The following is an 18,700-nucleotide window of genomic DNA, read 5'->3' as shown; positions in this document are numbered from 1 at the left end:
AGGCCATCAGGGACACCTGGATGTCTCCTCCCAAGGTCCTAATGAATGGAACAGAGCAGAAGACTAAGGCAGGGGCTGGTGAGCAAGCTGGGGAGCAGGAGGCTGTCTTTGGTGTTCAGTTCGCTGGTGGGCCACATTCACTGGAGACCTGAGAAAGAAGTTACCCCAACAAGGCCCTAGGGGAACAGGGTAGAGCCCTGGTGGCTTTACTGAGCCCACTTGTGGTGTGTGATCTCTGTGAGGTGGGAGAAGCTCTAGCAGATCCAAATGATTTGGATCACCTTGTGAGCCAAGTATGCAAAGTATGGAGGCAGCAACAGGGGGGTACTTTGGAGGAGAAACAGTCAAAAGGGCCCGGCAGAGTGACTAGGGGGTAAATGTGGTATGTGGCCAGTCACAAGGTACAATTGATCAAAAGCGAGATACAACTGATGGGAAGTCCAATGCTGTCTCAATAACTTTATGGAAGGCTCTGGAAGTGCAGGTTATACCTGTAGGGCCTCCGAAGCCTGAAGCAGAGGGTCTCAGGGATGGAAGCTTTCCCATTCTCCCCTCTTATGGTATGGTCACTTGCTGCAAGTGAAGGCCATACAGTGTGACTTCAGGCCATACAATGTGACTGTATTGAACTGTGCATATATCACTCCCCTAGTAATGTATGCTGGGGTGGATACCAGGCAGAGTGCACTAATTCACCGCAATCCCCCAAAACACAGACAGTGGGTGGTTGCAGATAGATACAGGGACAGGACAGAATTATTCTAAGGGATACCACTGCCAGGAGTGTACTGAGTTATTTCTCCTCCACTGGGGCTGGCAGAGTGGAACACTTATCTAGCAAGCGCATGGCCCTGAGTTCAAACCCCAGTGCCGCCAAAAAAGGAAACATACTGGTGGGGTGCTTCTGGGATACACCTTGCACACCACGGTTGGAGAAGTCTGCCAGAGGTGCCAATAGTGGGGGCAGTGACACACGGCTGGGAGAAGTGGGAGATGATGAGGCTCTGGGTCACATGAGACAGTTAATACCAAGAAGTATAGATTGCCAGGGGGATCTGAAGAAACCATGACTACCCTCAAGGAATTGGAGAAGGTAGTGCTTACTTGCCCTGTTCAGTCTCTTTAAGAGTCTGGTATGGACGGTAAAGAAGCCAGATGGCTCATGGAGAACGACTGTAGATTATACAGAACTGAGTAAGGCACTGCCCCTCCGTGCTGCTGCACCCAACTCTGCTCTCCTGACAGCCACTGATGTAGCAATGGGCCTCACTGTGCTGTGCTAGAGCCTGCCACTGCTTTCTTCAGTATCCTTTAGTTGCTGAGTCCCAGGACTAGTTTGCATTAGTTTAGAATGGACAGTCAGGGACCTTCAGAGCACTCCTCCAAGGTTATCTACAGTCCCACCATTTGCTACAGGATGCTGGATTGTGACATCGCTTTGTTATCCTGTCCACTCACTGTGAAAATGTTTCATTGCATAGATGGTGCTGTGCTAACCTCTGGGTGTCCTACAGACAGAAAGCATCTGGAAGGTGGGTGTCCTACAGACAGAAAGCATCTGGAAGGTCTACAAGTGCCCCTGAAGGAGCAGCGGGTGGGAGATCACCCCCACAGCAAGGCCTGGCATAGATATAAAATCTTAGGGAGTCTTATGGTCGCTAAGACACATATGAAACTTGACAGTCATCGAGAAAGTTTTGCAGGCACCTGTACCAAATGTTCAGCAGTTACAGGTATTTCTGGGACTCCTGCGGTACTGGCACATTTTCATATCCCACCTTGCTCGTCACCCATCCCTTAATGTAGTCTGATAGAGGGGCTGTATGGAATTGGGACACCAGAGCTTGAGGCATTTTTTTTGGGAGGTAATGGGGTTTGAACTCAGAGCCTATACAAAGCCCTGAGTTCAAACCCCAGTACCTCCAAAAAAGAAATGCCTCAAGCTCTGCTGCCCCAGTGCTCTGCTCTTGGCAAGAGTATAATCGTGTAACACCCCCTCCACGGCTCAGGGAACACTGAGGAAGTGAGATGGAGCTGAAGGAAGGCGGGGAGTGTACTGTCACTAGTCCTCTTACTCCTAGCCAGAATACCTCCATCTTGCAGCAAGCTGCCATTTAGTTGTTCCTATGTTCCAAACTGCAGCACAAGCCCTCCTTCCCACAGTAGGACAGTGTCTGCTGAGGTCAGCAAGACCCTTGATAGGAGCAAGGACAAAGCACACATGGTCCCAGGATCTCTTATGGTAGTTGAGTCTGCAGTTAGTTCTGCTGTTCTGACACTAGGTGGCGCTCTAGGTTACATTTTGGCTATAGACATGGCGCCATAAATTTGGAGCCATATAAGTTAGGAAACTTTAAGGTTGATGGGTATAGTGGGGTGGTGGCCTTGCAGGCTCTTTGGGAGTTGTGGGCCAGGCCAGGTAAATACTGTTTCTGTAGTTGTCTGCTGCTCCCTAGAAAACCTCTATTAACTCACTTTACTCATTCAGGGTGGATTTGAGTCATTCTTTGGCTGTTTGGAGGCACGTGACTCTTTTTAATGCCACCCTGGGAAATTCACACAACACATGATCTCAGATCTCTTCCCATTTTGCAAAGTATAATTGTTCCATTCAGTGTGGGACCTCCTGGTCTCTGCTGAGGTTGGTGAGTGTCACTGTCTTAAGCAAGGGCCCATGTCATAAATAAGGAATCTGCCACAAAGGCAAAATCCTCCCCAACTGTTTCCTGGTAATTGTCACGTGGAAATTGCTCAAGAGCCAACGGACGCTAATGGCTCAAGTGCTAGAACTGTATCTCTAGGCCTCCTGGCAGTTCTGCCTGCCTGCCTTATCCCAGGATAGCTCAGGATCCATGTCAACTGGTTTGATGTCCACAGCCCGACAGCTTGCTTTCTGAAGGTAACCAGGAGTTGCGAAGAGCCTGGTCTGCAGGGAGAGGAGGATCTGCAGGGAGCAAAGGGGAGGGGACCCATGTGAGAACACAGGACAAGAGGACAAGAGACAGACTGGAGAAGGAAACTTGGTCTGACCAGGGACATGAATGCCGAAGATAACAGGCGAGATGTCCAAATGCCATGAGTGTGAGTTTGGCCTCCTCCAAGCTTTGTAAAGGACCCCTTGAGAGAGGAAAGATGAGAGAGAAGGCCTAGAAGACCCACGCCCCCTTGCTGCAGGGTGGCCATCACACTCCACTGGTGCAGGGCAATGGAAGGAACCAGAGCCATGGGGCACCAGGCCTCCCACCACGAAGCTCCCCACGTCCTAGTCTGACAAAGAAAAATGTCTGTGAAACTCCAACTCTTTATTTTTGAAAAATTTATTTTGTACTCTTAGAAGCGAAGAACTCTGCCACACATGAACCAAATTTAGAATTAAGATTCATCCCTAGTTTATCTACTTGCTTTTGAAATTTTATAAACAAGGTTTTGTACACAAGAGGTAGCAGAGGAAGATTCCAGTCTGCTTGTTCCCAGCTCAGAAGGTACTGCACACGCTTGATGTCAGCAGGGAGGTGGGGTGAGCTGGGTGAGCCTGATGGCTCAGTTCTCTAGGTCCTGCGACTTAAGTCTGGTTGTCAGTGACCAAGAGAGCCTGCTAGGAGAGCAGTGGGCAAGTTGCTTGTGGGGTGCTCGCTTGTCTGTCCCAGGGTGCCTGAAGGCAAGGTGGCCGTACAAGGGCAGCCTGGACTGAGGGAGCTTCTTGAGAACACACGGCATTGAGTCAGTTGTGCAATTCCTGCTCGATTTGCAGACATTGTGAAAGATTATAAAAACATCTTCACCCAAAAAATTGGCAGTAAAAATGACAACTCTTCCAAGGCAAGCCTGTCACAATTGTCACTTTATGGTACATTTAAAAAAGTCCTCAGCAGGTTCATTGACTGCAGCCATTGGAAACCGGGTGGTTACTGGCAAACTGGAAAGATGCTCATTGCAGCAACAATGTAACAAAATGAACCAAAGGATAGAGTGATGGTGAGAAGATGCAGCTTCACATGAGGACGGCAGGTATGGGAGTGGAGGGCGCTGTTTCCATAGGAAATAAGGGACTAGAAGAGGTAATTTCACTCCTGAATTTGGGCTCCTGAGTGCAGTTGCCAGCGACGATATCATCGCCAGCATTTCAATGCATATACCATGCAATCTTTCTGTGAGGATGGATGTGGAGAGAAGGTGAGGAGAAAATAGTAGGACATGGGGTGCTCAGGTATTTAAAATCAACTTTAGAACCTCACATTCAAAATTCTAAGACCACCAGAACCATACCAACTTTGCCACTCGCCTCTTGTCCATTTCTGAGGGCACTGTTCTGCCCTTCCATCTTGTCCTGTTTGACAACAGCCAGCACTGGCCTGCTGTAGGTTACAGAATTACACACCGAAGCTAACTGACCACAAGGGGTACCTTCACAGTTGGACAACCAAAGGGTTACTTGAAGTGCACAGCAGGGGACGGCGTCCTCACAAATGCAAAAGCAACCAAAAAGGCACTTTCGTGGGCTGGCCGTGCCTCTCTAACTTGGCTAATTTAGTCTAGCGTGACAGCCTGGCACTTCCCGAGGTTCCCCAGCCCTACACATGGTGAGGGGAAATACAGCAGAACATTTATCTAAAGCCAGAACAGGGTTGAAACGGTATGAGCAATTCAAATACAAAATGTACAACACAGGAAAAGTCTGTGCAATCCCCTCATCCCTCCAAAAAGGAGCTGATATTGAACCGGAAATGAGGTGAATGATGCTATATTGACCGGGAAATGCAAAAAATGGGTATGTGCTCAATTGCTTTCTAGTTATTTCTGAGGAAGTAAGTCTTAACTCTTGCCTTTTCAGTACTGATCACATGAAGGAGAAACAAAGTCTTGAATTCCTTCTCTGCATTACAATTATGATGAAACTCAGGAAGCAGTATCTCCAACCCAGGTATTTAACTTCATATACAACCAATACCAAGGGCCACAGTAATTATGTTTAAGTGAAAGCAAACGATTGCAGATCACATGATTTGAGACTACAGTTTATTCAATATGTCTCCAAGCATTAAAAAGATAATTTTATTAAGTCAAACTCAATAAATTATATGTGAAAGTGCTTTTAATTTCACTCTAAGAAATTTGTTTTGGGAACAACTCATTACTTTAGTGATTGATGTCAAAGGATGCACTCTGTGCTTCTGGAGAACACAGCATTTTTAAATTGTTTTTTTCAATCTTAATCATGTAAGAAAATATCCTAAAGAGCTTAGTTAATGCCCCAATTTTTGATGCTGTTAATATTTCATCAAGGTCCAAGCTTATGCCCAGGGCTCTCAATCAGACCCATTGGAAATCCTATAAGAGGAGGGAGACATATTAAATACAAAGGTCCGTGTAAACTGAATTTTTTAACTACTATTTTACAATGAAAAGGAATTTTATCATGTATCTTTACATCATTTTAAAGTGGTATTCCTATTCAATGTTACTATAATAAGGTTAAAAATTTGCCCCCACACACCTAAAAGGCAGCTTGTTTTTTTCACCTTAAAATATAATAACAAAAGAAATTTCTTTTGTCATATCATAGAGAAAGCCACAGCTTTACCCTCACTCTTGTATGTTCACGTAACAGAAGTCTGCTACCAGCTTTATTTCCTAAAATATCCATAGAAGTGTCAATCCACATACAGACTGTGCCCCTACAACAGCTGTCCATATGCTGGAGTTCTGCTGCCAAACAGCTCCCAACCTTCTAGGGACCAAAGAAGGCTTTCCTCCAGAACACACGGCCCTCCAGAGTCACACAGCAATCCAAGCTTGGCCTCCAGGCTCTTCTAAGGGCTTTAAGGATGAGATTCTCATTTCCTAAGGTGCTGAGCACCCAGCCTTGTCAGGTGCTGGGCACAGTCCTTTAAGGGTCAACATCATCAAGGTCACTTCTTAACTCACCAATCATCATGGGAGATTCTGAACCCTGCAGAAAACAATAAGAAGTTAAAGATTACATAGTTCAAGTTATAGGAAAAAGTCTGCGATACTGCATCCCTTATTGTGTTCTGTAGTTTAAACATGTCCTCATCTAGCAACTTGATTCTATGTCTATTACAATAAAACATAATAGTAATTATTTCTTCTATTGACAATTCATGATTATGTAAAACCTGAAACAACTCAGTAATCTGCCCAATGCCACAACTCTCCTCCACCCCTAACACAGACAGGCTCTCATTAAAACTCCAGGTGAGCAATGGGACGAAGTAGAGAGGGACTGGCTGTTATTGACGACTACTTAGTGCCAGGCACTACATTTACTAGGTGGGGTCTGGGTCATTCCTGGGTCTGTATGCTGCCTCTGTCACCAACTGGGTGATGCTTTATGCTCTTAAATAGTTTAAAAGACCTACCATGTACCTTTGAGGTGATATAGCTAGAGTAGGGATGGAGAAGGACAAGGGACAATCTCTTGTGTAAGTGACAAGATGATTGGGAGTTAGATGGGATGAGTGGGAGGAGCCTGAGAGGACAAAGCTTATTTGATAAATTAACATTCAGAAAATGTTGCAGGAGAGGTATGCAGGGGTCAACAAGCAGGGCCATCTGGAGAACTCCAGCCTTTTAAGTTTTCAGCAAGTGATCCAGAGAGAAGCCAGAGTGGAGACAGGAGATGCAGATACTAAACTGCTCAAGACAGAAGACAGGTGAGCACTATGTAGCAGGTCAGCAGCAGTCACAGCATACCCAGTGTACATTTTGGCCTGGTACACAGGACTGCTGTGATAAGGGACACTGATGGAGCAGCAGCTTTGGCTGAGAGGTGAGGAGGGATTGGACATGTTGTAGAGACATCAGGAATAAAAGAGCTAGATGTTCCATCTAGTCTGGAGCTCAGCAGAAGCATGTGGTGGTGAGGATAAAAGCATTCAACCAGGCAGTAGGAAACAGGACAGAGATCTGTGGGATATCTCCTGGGAGACTGGAGGAGGCTGAACTGGGAAGGAGTCTGAGAAAGAAAAGCTAGAGGGATCCAAGGAAACAAGAGCCTGAGGGGGGGTCACAGAAAGCCCAGAAGAGTGCTTTATAAAAGTAGTGTCAAGATGCTGCTGAGAAATGCAAGCCACCCAAACTGTGGCGTAGAAAAGATAGAGGGAGTCAGGCTGCATGCAGGAGGCTGAAGAATGTGTGTGAGGTAAGAAATGGGAGAGTTGTTTTGGTAAAGTCTGTTTGGGAAGAAGAGGAAAGAAGGCAAGGATGAGAGGGCTCTTCAAGAGGATGGGAGAGAACTGTGTTCAAGATGAGGTGGGGTTGCGGGATTAAATTTCTGTCAAGATGACTGGGATGAGGGATGGAGGAGGCAAACTTCCTCTACTGTCCCAGGGGGGACACAAGACAGTGCAGACACTGGGCCGTTAAGTCTGGTCACAGGAGCTCTTGTTCAGCTTTTATTTTCTCTGCAAATAAAGTAGGTGATGACGTAAGCTGCTGAGAGTTAACCCGAGTGAGGTCTCATCACTATGCTGGGCCTCAGCCATTCTTCTGTAAAATCAGGGCAGTAGATGCCCCGTGCAGTTGTTAGGAGGGTCTGAAAGGTAACATTTAGAGGAAAGGACACACCCACCACTGGCAGCACTGGGTGGGACTGAGTGGATGACAGGGAGACCACCATGATGGAAAGTCACAGGCTAGCAGAGAAGATGGAATAAATGTTCACATTAGAGTTCAGTATTTTGCACATATTAGGTGTTTCATAAATATTTCTTTTCTCTATATAGTGATGAGTAATGATTATTTATTTTTAAAAAGCTAAGCTTATATTATTCTGAGTCCCCTGGTAAGTAGGTATAAATTCAATAGCATGAAAGGGGGGGGGGAGGGACGCTTTCCTTTTAAGGGTCTGTATTTCCAGGAAGGCTGGGGAAAGCAAAGGAGAGATTTTCAGCAACTGGCTGCATGAAGTGAACAGCTGGATCCGTATGTATGTGGCCAGGTTCATCGGGCCCATCTTCATGCTGGTAGCCTGGCGCTTCTTTCATGCTGCAGTGTTGTTCACCTGTGTGAGGTATGGCTGTGCATTCTCAGCTGACAGCACTAGAGGGTCAGGCTGCCTATCTTTACACACATTCTCTAAGCAGGCACTGTGCTTTTATCCAAGGACAGGCCCCTGTCATACCTGTTGTAAGTGCCTCTCTCCATTCTCATTGGCAGGACTGCTCTCCGACCCATTGCTGCTTCCTGATTGCTCTTTTTCATTCAGCAAAGCTGTGGCATATGCTAATGTGTCCTGCAGGAGATTTAAACATAGCAGAAAAAGTTAGAAGCTGTTCCTATAGCAGCAACTACCTTCAATGACCTTTGGTGGCACTGATAGCCTGGAGACTGGTGCTTTCACCGTGGCCACAACACCCCTCTGAACCCTGCTGGACACACTGGTTAACGTGCTTCTCATCCAGGCAAACAATTTGCTCCGATTTGCAAGACTGCACAGACCAACCTGTTGTCTTTTTAGAAATTCAGTGGCTACTTCTGCTTGTTCTCATTTCAGTACCCACCTCTCTTCTTGGAGCTGTGGCTACTGAGAACCCTACTTGAGGGTTTCAAAGTACACAAGCACAAAGACACTCTCACCTGAGCTGAGATAGTTCTCTGAAAGGTTTTTCCAGTTGAGGTTTCATTAGAGACATTACTCTGTGGTGTCCAATAATGTTCTGACATCTAGGATGAAAGGTCAAGCAGGACATCAGAGCCCATAGTAAGCCCCTGTAAGCCTATAGTTTCTACCACTAGAGATAAGAACCTAAAAAGCATAGGATGTTAAGTGTATTTTCCATTACCCCAGGAGACCATGGAGGCTTTCCCTTCACTCTCAAAATCTCAGGAAAATACTGTTCTTTATATAACCATTCCTATCTTACCACCTACAAAAACATGTTCAGTAGCCCCTCTTTATGCATGGTTTTGCTTCCCTCAGTTTCATATACCTGCAGTCACTCATACTCAAACATATTAAACAGAAAATCCCAGAAATTAAACAATTCTTAAGTTTTAAACTGTGTACCAGTCAAGTGTATTGTGATGGTATCTTGCACTGTTCTGCTTTCCTGGGCCAGATATAAATCATTCCTTTGTCCAGCAATATATCTATGTCGTCATATATGCCACTGGCCCAACACTGTCATGGATGGACAGTTTTTGTCATTGACAGTGTGTCAGAATTCCAACAGCAGTATAGCTACATCACATGCCTATGGCATTGATCCAATCATCTCACATCATCACAAGGGTGAGCACAGTATAATAAGACATTCTGAGAGAGATAGAGACCATATTCACCAAACTTCTATTGTGCTATATTACTGTAGTATATTAACTGATTTTTCCCTCCTCTTTCCTATATTATTATTGTTGTTAATCTCTTACTGTATCTAATATATAAACTAAACTTTATCAAAGACATGTATATCTTAGAAAAAATATTTCTAAGGTTCAGTACTATTATCTGTGATTTCAGGCATCCACTGGAGTCTGGGGGATATATCTCCTACGGAAAAGGGGCTACTGTATTAAGATACAAAGTTAACACACACAAGTTAAGTATTGACTGCACTAAAAAAAAAAAAATGTGTGAAGTCTGAAAATAATTGGAGGTCAGTCTACCAATCAGGTTTAGGAGGTTTTTCCTGATAAGATATCTGTTATTGAATCCTATGTTACAGATAGAAAAGTTCAGAATTCACTTACCTTCTTCTGTAGCCATTGTACAGCCCAACTCCAGTGGTGTGAATTTTCCTTAAAGTATTCTTTAGCAGCAGGACACCTGGTGATCAAGATTTTTATGAGTGGAATATTTTCTCTGCAAATATTCTTATTCAATATTTATAAGTATCTTTGTATTTTGAAACATAAACACTACTTTTATTTTTTGTTTGGACAGGTGATACATACCTTTAAACATCAAAGGCAGCAAGAGGTAAACATGCAGTGCAAAGTCTCTTACCAACCTATAATATCCATTCAGTCTGCTAAAACTCAGAGTTGGAAAAAAAAAATACCCCAAACCCCACAAATGATTGTACACTTAATAAATGACTCTGTGATAAAATCAATCTATAATTCTTATGATATGAATAAGAAAGAATGAGATTATGGAAACAATAATTTTAAAACATGTCCTGGGAGCCCCTTTCTCCCTTTCCACATTACTTTGATTATCTAGAAAGTTGTCCTTAATATTTGAAGTCAGCACTGAAGGTGATGTGGCCATCAGAGCGTGTGTAATGGATGTGTGAAGGATGTAAAGACACTGATTGAGCAACTGCTGCTATGAGACATACTGTGGCCCCAGCACCACTTGGAAAGTCACTCCTGATATGCCATCAGTATCAAGTCTAGCTACTGAACCCACAATTGTGGCAGGATGATACCCATCTGTGTTCACATCCTATGTCATCTGGAGAAAACACATTTAGGCTTTCTTTCAACTGGGCTCAACTTTATCTCTGTTTAGGAAGTTTAAATGCAGCAGATTAAGCCCAACAGATTTCTCATTCTTATTCTGGTGCAAGTCCAAGGATGGCTAAAAATTAGAAGCAAAATAAATCAAGCAAGAAAGGCCTGGTGCAGACAGTGAGTACAGTGTGGTCTGAGTAGTAACCTTGGGTCACCACTCAAGACATTAGTCTTGCTTACCCATGGACTACGCATAGAGTTAACCTAGCACAGCACTGAGATTCCTCCTAACATTAAGACCTATGCCTCCCAAGTGTTCACTGATCAAAGAACAGATAAACAAAACGTGGCAGAGATACACAGTGACATATTATTTAGCCTTCAAAAAGAAGGAACTTTCAACATGTGCTGTAGCATGGACAAACCCTAAAGACATCTTGCTAAGTGAAATCAGTCAGTCACAAAAAGATGCATGCTGTATGGTTCTACTTCTACGAGGTTCCTTGAGGAAATTCATGGAGGCAGAAATTAGAATGGTTGCCAGAGGCTGGGGGAAGAGGGAAATGAGGACTCAATGTTTACTGAGTAAAGCGTTTTAGTTCTGAAAGATGGAATCAACTCTGGAGATGGATTGTGATGGCAGTTGTACAACAGCATGGTTGATCTCAATACCATTGAACTGTATACTTAAAAATGGTTAAGATGGTAAATTTTATGTTATGTATATTTTATCACAATAAAAAAAAAGACCCTTCACTGTAAGGTCAATCAACCAGTGTTCAGGTTTACCTCTATGACTGTAGGCATGTTAGTTTTAAACCACGATGCAACAATTAGCTACCCTCATGAGACTGTTGCAAAGATTAAATAAGACAATTCACGCAAAGTGCTTGGCACAGTGCCTTGGTTCTTAAGTGTGCAACAGCCATAGGTGACAAGATTTTGTTTTAAGAGGCTATTTTGAAATTGGGGATCTATGGCTTGAAAGAGTTGACAGTTAATGAAAGAGACCTTGGGAAGGTTTGTAACTTTTGTTCTTAAGGTCCCCAAATCTGCCTCAATTTCTGCCCTTTTGATAATAGGCTTACTGGCCTTTTTTTTTTTTTTTCTTCCTTTTTCCTTTCTTTTAAAAAATTCCTTAATGTATGTTCCCTCTTTTTTCTGAGGGTCATTTGAATAGGTTTCTGTGCCTTCTGGACAAGCATATCCTGAGTCAGAATCTCTCAGGTCCTAAAACAAGTCAGAGGTTTTTTTTTTCCTAATCATATCTGATTTGTAGTTAACACACCATTTCTTCCCTGTGTTTTAGGGTCCATACTTACTTCTGAGCAAGAGTTACAAGAAATTTGACACACTGGTAGCAGCGACTGCTGTCCACATGATTACTGTGGTGCATCAAAGCTGGAGGAAGAGAAGACATTAAACAATAAGGCACTCAACTGAAACAATCCATTATTTTGATAAGTGCACGGTGAACAACTTCACCAAAAGCATGGAGATGCCTGACTCAAGAGAATCTCCCAAATTCTAATAGGTAGAAATGCTATTTTAAATATATTAAAAAAAAAATACATGGTGGTAAAAGTTTGATCTTCAGAAGAACTTTCAGAAGAAAAGGAACAATAATTTCAATAGGCTGATTATTCAAATTTCTCCATATACCATACTACTAAGAGTAGTTATAACAGTTATACTTTGATAAGTGGAAATTTATGACATTAGTTCTGTTCAACAAGTATTTCCTGCTCTGTATTTTAGGAGTTTAAAAGTAAATAATACTTGTCCCTGCCAGGCTTGGTGGTGCATGCCAGCACTCAGGAGAGGCTGAGGCAGGAGGACAGAGAATTTGAGGCCAGCCTGGGCTATACAGTGAGACCCTGTCTTCAAATAAACCAAACCAAACCAAACAAACCCAGCAAACTAACCACCGGCCCCAATAATACTTATTTTTGTTCTTGATGCATTTACAGTTTTTAAGTTCCAGAGAGCTTGGGTAATGCTCTCACTAGAGTATACTGTTATGGGGGCCTGTAAAGTTGTTGCTACAAAACTTTTTAGCTTAAATCTCCTTTCAGCAATAAAAGGAGGCCCTAAATCTATTAATAGTTACATTCTGCTTTACAATGGGAATATACTCTGAACAATGCATTACTAGCCAATTTTCATCACTGCGTAAACAATGGAATGAATTTACACAAAGGAAGAAGGCTACCCATCGCTAGGTAACATAATCTTATGTGACACCATTGAATGTATGGTCAGTCACTGACAGAAATGTTATCATGTGGTACACAGCAAAATCTAAAGTGATGGTGATTAGCTGGAAATGTAAGTGGATAGTGGGAGATGAACAGGATTAGTTTTAACTGAACTTTTCCCAATATATAGCTTATTAAAACTAAGTTAGTTTTCTGAGAAAGAAAGCCCTGATAAAAAAACTTTTATGTGCTTGCTTTGGCAACATACATACTAAAATTGGAACGCAGAGAAGATCAGCATAAATCCGGCACAAAGATGACATGCAAATTTGTGAAGCATTTAATATTTTTAATTTTTTTCTTGTCCTATCTCAAGCATTCCATACTTAAAACAAATTTTTATAAGGAAAACTATATACTTCTGAAGAAAGAGATTGAGGAAGACTATAGAAAGTGGAGAGATCTCCCATGCTCATGGATTGGTAGAATCAATATAGTGAAAATGTCGATACTCCCAAATGTAATCTACATGTTTAATGCAATTCCCATCAAAATTCCAATGACATTCATTAAAGAGATTGAAAAATCTACCGTGAAATTTATATGGAAACACAAGAGGCCACGAATAGCCAAGGCAATACTCAATCAAAAGAACAATGCAGGAGGTATCACAATACCTGACTTCAAACTATATTACAAAGCAGTAACAATAAAAACAACATGGTACTGGCACAAAAACAGACATGAAGACCAGTGGAACAGAATAGAGGACCCAGATATGAAGCCACACAACTATAACTAACTTGTCTTTGACAAAGGAGCTAAAAATATACGATGGAGAAATAGCAGCCTCTTCAACAAAAACTGCTGGGAAAACTGGTTAGCAGTCTGCAAAAAACTGCAACTAGATCCATGTATATCACCCTATACCAAGATTAACTCAAAATGGATCAAGGATCTTAATATCAGATCCCAAACTCTAAAGTTGATACAGGAAAGAGTAGGAAATACTCTGGAGTTAGTAGGTATAGGTAAGAACGTTCTCAATGAAACCAGCAGCACAGCAACTAAGAGATAGCATTGATAAATGGGAACTCATAAAGCTAAAATGCTTCGGTTCACCAAAAGAAATGGTCTCTAAACTGAAGAGAACACCCACAGAGTGGGAGAAAATATTTGCCAACTATACATCAGACAAAGGACTGATAACCAGAATATATAGGGAACTTAAAAAACTAAATTCTCCCAAAATTAATGAACCAATAAAGAAATGGGCACGTGAACTAAACAGAACTTTCTCAAAAGAAATTCAAATGGCCAAAAAACACATGAAAAAATGCTCACCATCTCTAGCAATAAAGGAAATGCAAATTAAAACCACGCTAAGATTCCACCTCACCCCTGTTAGAATAGCCATCATCAGCAACACCACCAACAGGTGTTGGCGAGGATGCGGGGGAAAAAGGAACCCTCCTCCACTGTTGGTGGGAATGTAGACTAGTACAACCATTCTGGAAAAAAATTTGGAGGCTACTTAAAAAGCTAGACATCGATCTACCATTTGATCCAGCAATATCACTCTTGGGAATATACCCAAAAGGCTGTGACACAGGTTACTCCAGGGGCACCCGCACACCCATGTTTATTGCGGCACTATTCACAATAGCCAAGTTATGGAAACAGCCAAGATACCCCACCACTGACGAATGGATTAAGAAAATGTGGTATCTATACACAATGGAATTTTATGCAGCCATGAAGAAGAACGAAATGTTATCATTCGCTGGTAAATGGATGGAATTGGAGAACATCATTCTGAGTGAGGTTAGCCTGGCCCAAAAGACCAAAAATCATATGTTCTCCCTCATATGTGGACATTAGATCAAGGGCAAACACAACAATGGGATTGGACTTTGAGCACATGATAAAAGCGAAAGCCCACAAGGAAGGGGTGAGGATAGGTAAGACACCTAAAAAATTAGCTAGCATTTGTTGCCCTCAACGCAGAGAAACTAAAGCAGATACATTAAAAGCAACTGAGGCCAATAGGAAAAGGGGACCAGGAACTAGAGAAAAGGGTAGATCAGAAAGAATTAACCTAGAAGGTAACACCCACGCACAGGAAATCAATGTGAGTCAATGCCCTGTATAGCTATCCTTATCTCAACCAGCAAAAACCCTCGTTCCTTCCTATTATTGCTTATACTCTCTCTACAACAAAATTAGGCAAAATAGTTTCTGCTGGGTATTGAGGGGGTGGGGGGAGAGGGAGGGGGCGGAGTGGGTGTTAAGGGAGGGGGTGGGGGCAGGGGGGAGAAATGAACCAAGCCTTGTATGCACATATGAATAATAAAAGAAAAAAAAAAAAAACAAGAAAAAAAAACCAAATTTTTATGAGTAGACAATGGAAGTGTGGGTAAATCCTGAGTCTGAGGCTTTAGTTTTTATCTCCTGGATGGTTACTGAGTAGAAGGAAAGATTTTTGGTGTCAGAAAGTGGCACTTGTAGGAAAAGTCACAGCATCCCTGAACCTTACCTGATGTGGAGAAGACCCAAACTACTACTTACTGAGAAGTAGGCGTGTCCAAGTGTTGAGATCCTCAGGTTTTAACTTTCCCAACTAGGATGAGGAAACCCGGTCACCCTAACCAGACTTCTAACAGATCAGTCACGCATCAAAGTGGGGACAGCATGAAGGGCACACAGGTTATCTATACAATCACTGCAGATGTGTTTACAGGTCGGGCATACTTGCCTAGCAATCCATTTTCTGTCTCAAACACAAATTTGACTCGCTCCACTTGTATGGGATCTTCAATGACCTGTGACAGGAAGGAGACAAAGGTTGGCGAGTGAAAGAAACAGCCTGTGGAGTAGCCACTGCTGCACTGACACTTCGCTTAAGAGATTAATTTAGTTTCTAAAGTAACAAAACCCAATACGAACAAATACTATGCCATTGCCATGTATCTCAAACATCTTAAATTCTAAACTAAGACAAACTTTTAAGTAATTTAAAAACCTGTTGGGTCTGGGGACCTAAAGGACAGATGAATGAGTATCCCATCTCTCATGGAGAGCACTATGAGCCCTGCACCCTGAGGAGTTACATGGTCTTATAAATCTGCCATGGGGTGGATAAATGGAATGCTCTCAAGGTGTTTCTTAAGGGGCAAACTGACCACCTCATCGAAGAGAGCCCGTGAGCATGAATCCACAACCAATGGAAAGAACCCACCTAACCTTTACCCTAACCCAGAGTTAAAGTGTCCATAAAAAGCCCCAGCCTTCACATCAGCGGGGAGCCTCTGGTTTCTGGGCTTTGCTGCACTGCTCTAGCTGTACCTTTTTCATTCTTTAATAAATTCTACTTTGTGTGCCAACTTGTTCCATGAGTCAATCTGCTGTCTCACAAGCCAATTCTTTGGCCTGTGAAGGCAAGAACCCTTGACACCGGCCTGCAACAGACCTATTTACTTCCTATGTTCTACCACCTGTATCTATAGTGGGCTATGTGGACAAGTATTTCAGGATCCTAAGGACAAGAGGTTTACTCTTTCATTTACTAAAAATGTGGAAAATTTTGCTATCGACAGACTCTAAACTTGATGTGAAAGGCTTTGCTTTGCAACATGGGCTGGATTTACATTTCACTTCCTGCTCTATTTTTAGTTCGACACTGAACTGTGCACCATGTAGTCAACTACCTGATCAGTTCAACAATCCACAGCCCTATACTTGAGGAGCAGCCATCTTCCAAAGTTTGTAAGCAGTAGGACCAAAAGGAGATAAATGACCAGAAACACAGGCTTTTAATAAATGCATCATGATGTATTTTCTTATTCCAAAGCATTTCAATGCCTCCTGAGTCAAGGCATATTATTAAGCAGTTGTAATCTAAAAGGAACACAGTCCATTCCCCACTCCTCCTCCCATAGCATCTGATTTTTTCCCTTTGTAGTAACTGATTTTTCCCATTTGCCCCATTACTGAAATTAGAAAGCATTCTATAATTGAGTATACTCAATTTTACACCTCTTTAAATATTTGTAATAGTGCATATAAAGATCTGATGAGCTGTAAACCCAAAGATGAACCTCTAAGGGCTGTCCTGAAGTCAGTAACATTTGTTTTTAGCATGGTACATTATACACTGCAAGGCCTCAGTAAAGGCTAATTGTCATTCTTTCAATCTTAAGAGCCATTACCCTTTGATCTCTGACCTGTAACTATCTGTGTTCGTGGCTGGTTCTGAGGAGGTACATGTTTGTTACTGCTCATCTCTGTAAGCAACAGTGCGTGCAGCACATGACTGATATTAAGAAGACTCAGTAAATTCAGACCAAAAAAACCCCCCAAAACTAATAATCTGTAAGTACATGCTGACTAAAATAAATAACGCAAATAAATAAGAACATTTATGACTTACCAATATTTCATGAAGCAGTTGGAATGTATTCTTTAACTCGTGGGGTGGAGCAGTTTCTAGTTGGTTCTGAAATTTTTTTTTTGAAAGGATAAAAACTCCAGTAACTTTTCAGTGGGAAGCACATCTGAGTGGTAGAATCAACTGCTGATTCTACCACTATCTGGCTCATCTTGGGTAAGACAATTCCCTCTCTGGGTTTCCCAAATATTAAATCTAGGGACAAATTAAGGATATCTAAGGCCCTTCCAGGTCAATACTCCATGATACTTTGCTTTGAAATTAGGGGGAGTGAGGAACAAAAGCAAAGTGGAAAATTCTAAGTCACTAAACAAACCCAAATTTATGTATGTACATATCCTATTTTGCTCTCTACAATATGGTAGTGTAGCTAAGAGAACGCAAATCAGAATGCTTTGAGGTATGCATGTGTGCATGCTTTGAGCAAAGTATATGAAAACATTATGAAATAAAAAACTTGTTGAAACACACTAAGTGAAGAAAAGAAAGCAAGGTCCATAAAACTCACACTCCTCTGTGCATTTTAATAAGTTTATACACCTATCAAGTGGGAGAGGACACTGTGCTATAACACCACACTTCCAAGGTGCCAGGTATGGTACTAAATTAGCACTTTAATATTGAACCTCCCTAAATCCTCATAGCCTGTGAAGTCAAGTCATATTTCTTCCTATTTTGCAAAGAGAGAAATTGACAAGGTCACATGAGAAAGCAGCAAAGAAAGGGGCATACTCATCTCTGATATAGGTCTGTATAGAAAAGGTTGAGGGCAAAACACCTTTTGCTCTCAAAGCGCTTAAAGACACAATCCACTAAATCACCTGCTACTTGTTAATACCACATGTATCACTATTATAAATACTGGTATAGGAAATCCTGGTACAGTAGAATTTTTGAGGGCAGAAACTTGTACACATAGTATGAATTAATGTAAAGAGCTAGAAGAAAACATACCAACATGTCAATATTGTCCCTTGGGGCAAAGTGGGAAAGAGCAACAATGGTGACTAGTAATGGTCAAAGTAGACTCTGGGTTTATTTGTATGCTTAAATTTTTTCAAAGGAAATACAGGAATGTATAATTTATGTAAAGATAAAAAGCTAATAAGAATGACATTTGTTCCAATGTTTTTCTAGTAACACCTACAAAGGCAACAAGCAATGTTTTAAGAGCATAAGCTCTGGAGCCACTTTCCTAGGTTCAAACCCCAACACTGCCACTGACCAGCTGTATGATCCTGGCTAGTTACTTACTCTGTCTTTTAGTTTCTTCAGCTATGAAATGGTGATAACAATAGTATCTACTACATAATAAGACTTTAGAACTAAGTGAGTTAAACATACAATTTGACATGATTTTGGCATCCAATAGGTGCAATGAGTGATAGTGATTACTATATTAATTTGTGCTTCATAATTAATTATATCACTATTTTAGAATATTTTTGATTTTTAAAATATTGTGTGGGGAAAGTCTGAAATTGAAAAAGTTTTGCACAACGGTCACCAGAGCATTATTACCTATAAAGGTTAAGTAAATTATGGTATTTGAAAGGACGAAATACACTCACTGGTAACTCTTAATGACATGGGAAAATAGTGACCAAGTGAAAAAAACAGAAAACTATAAAGATAA

At 41.9% G+C, this 18,700-nt stretch overlaps 1 protein-coding gene and 1 non-coding gene across 4 annotated transcripts in view; one reads left to right on the top strand and one right to left on the bottom strand.

The window, feature by feature from the left end:
- Positions 1 to 3,301: 3,301 nt before the first annotated feature.
- Positions 3,302 to 18,700, bottom strand: part of Usp24 (ubiquitin specific peptidase 24) — a 119,650-nt gene continuing 104,251 nt past the window's right edge. For all 3 annotated transcript variants that reach the window (XM_074080013.1, XM_074080015.1, XM_074080014.1), the window contains 7 exons: positions 17,047 to 17,112; positions 15,373 to 15,439; positions 11,742 to 11,820; positions 9,712 to 9,787; positions 8,599 to 8,685; positions 8,144 to 8,254; positions 3,302 to 5,950 (listed from right to left, as the gene is read on the bottom strand). In XM_074080013.1, coding sequence (XP_073936114.1) covers positions 5,888 to 5,950; positions 8,144 to 8,254; positions 8,599 to 8,685; positions 9,712 to 9,787; positions 11,742 to 11,820; positions 15,373 to 15,439; positions 17,047 to 17,112 — 549 coding nt within the window. In that variant the 3' untranslated portion in view covers positions 3,302 to 5,887. The remainder of the gene's footprint in view (positions 5,951 to 8,143; positions 8,255 to 8,598; positions 8,686 to 9,711; positions 9,788 to 11,741; positions 11,821 to 15,372; positions 15,440 to 17,046; positions 17,113 to 18,700) is intronic.
- LOC141425228 (U6 spliceosomal RNA) lies at positions 12,863 to 12,968 on the top strand. The gene has a single exon (XR_012450316.1). It is a non-coding gene; the product is annotated as a U6 spliceosomal RNA (small nuclear RNA).

The sequence above is a fragment of the Castor canadensis genome, chromosome 7 (genome assembly GCF_047511655.1).
Source record: "Castor canadensis chromosome 7, mCasCan1.hap1v2, whole genome shotgun sequence".
Lineage (NCBI taxonomy): Eukaryota > Metazoa > Chordata > Mammalia > Rodentia > Castoridae > Castor > Castor canadensis.
This window is presented reverse-complemented; position numbering and strand designations above follow the sequence as displayed.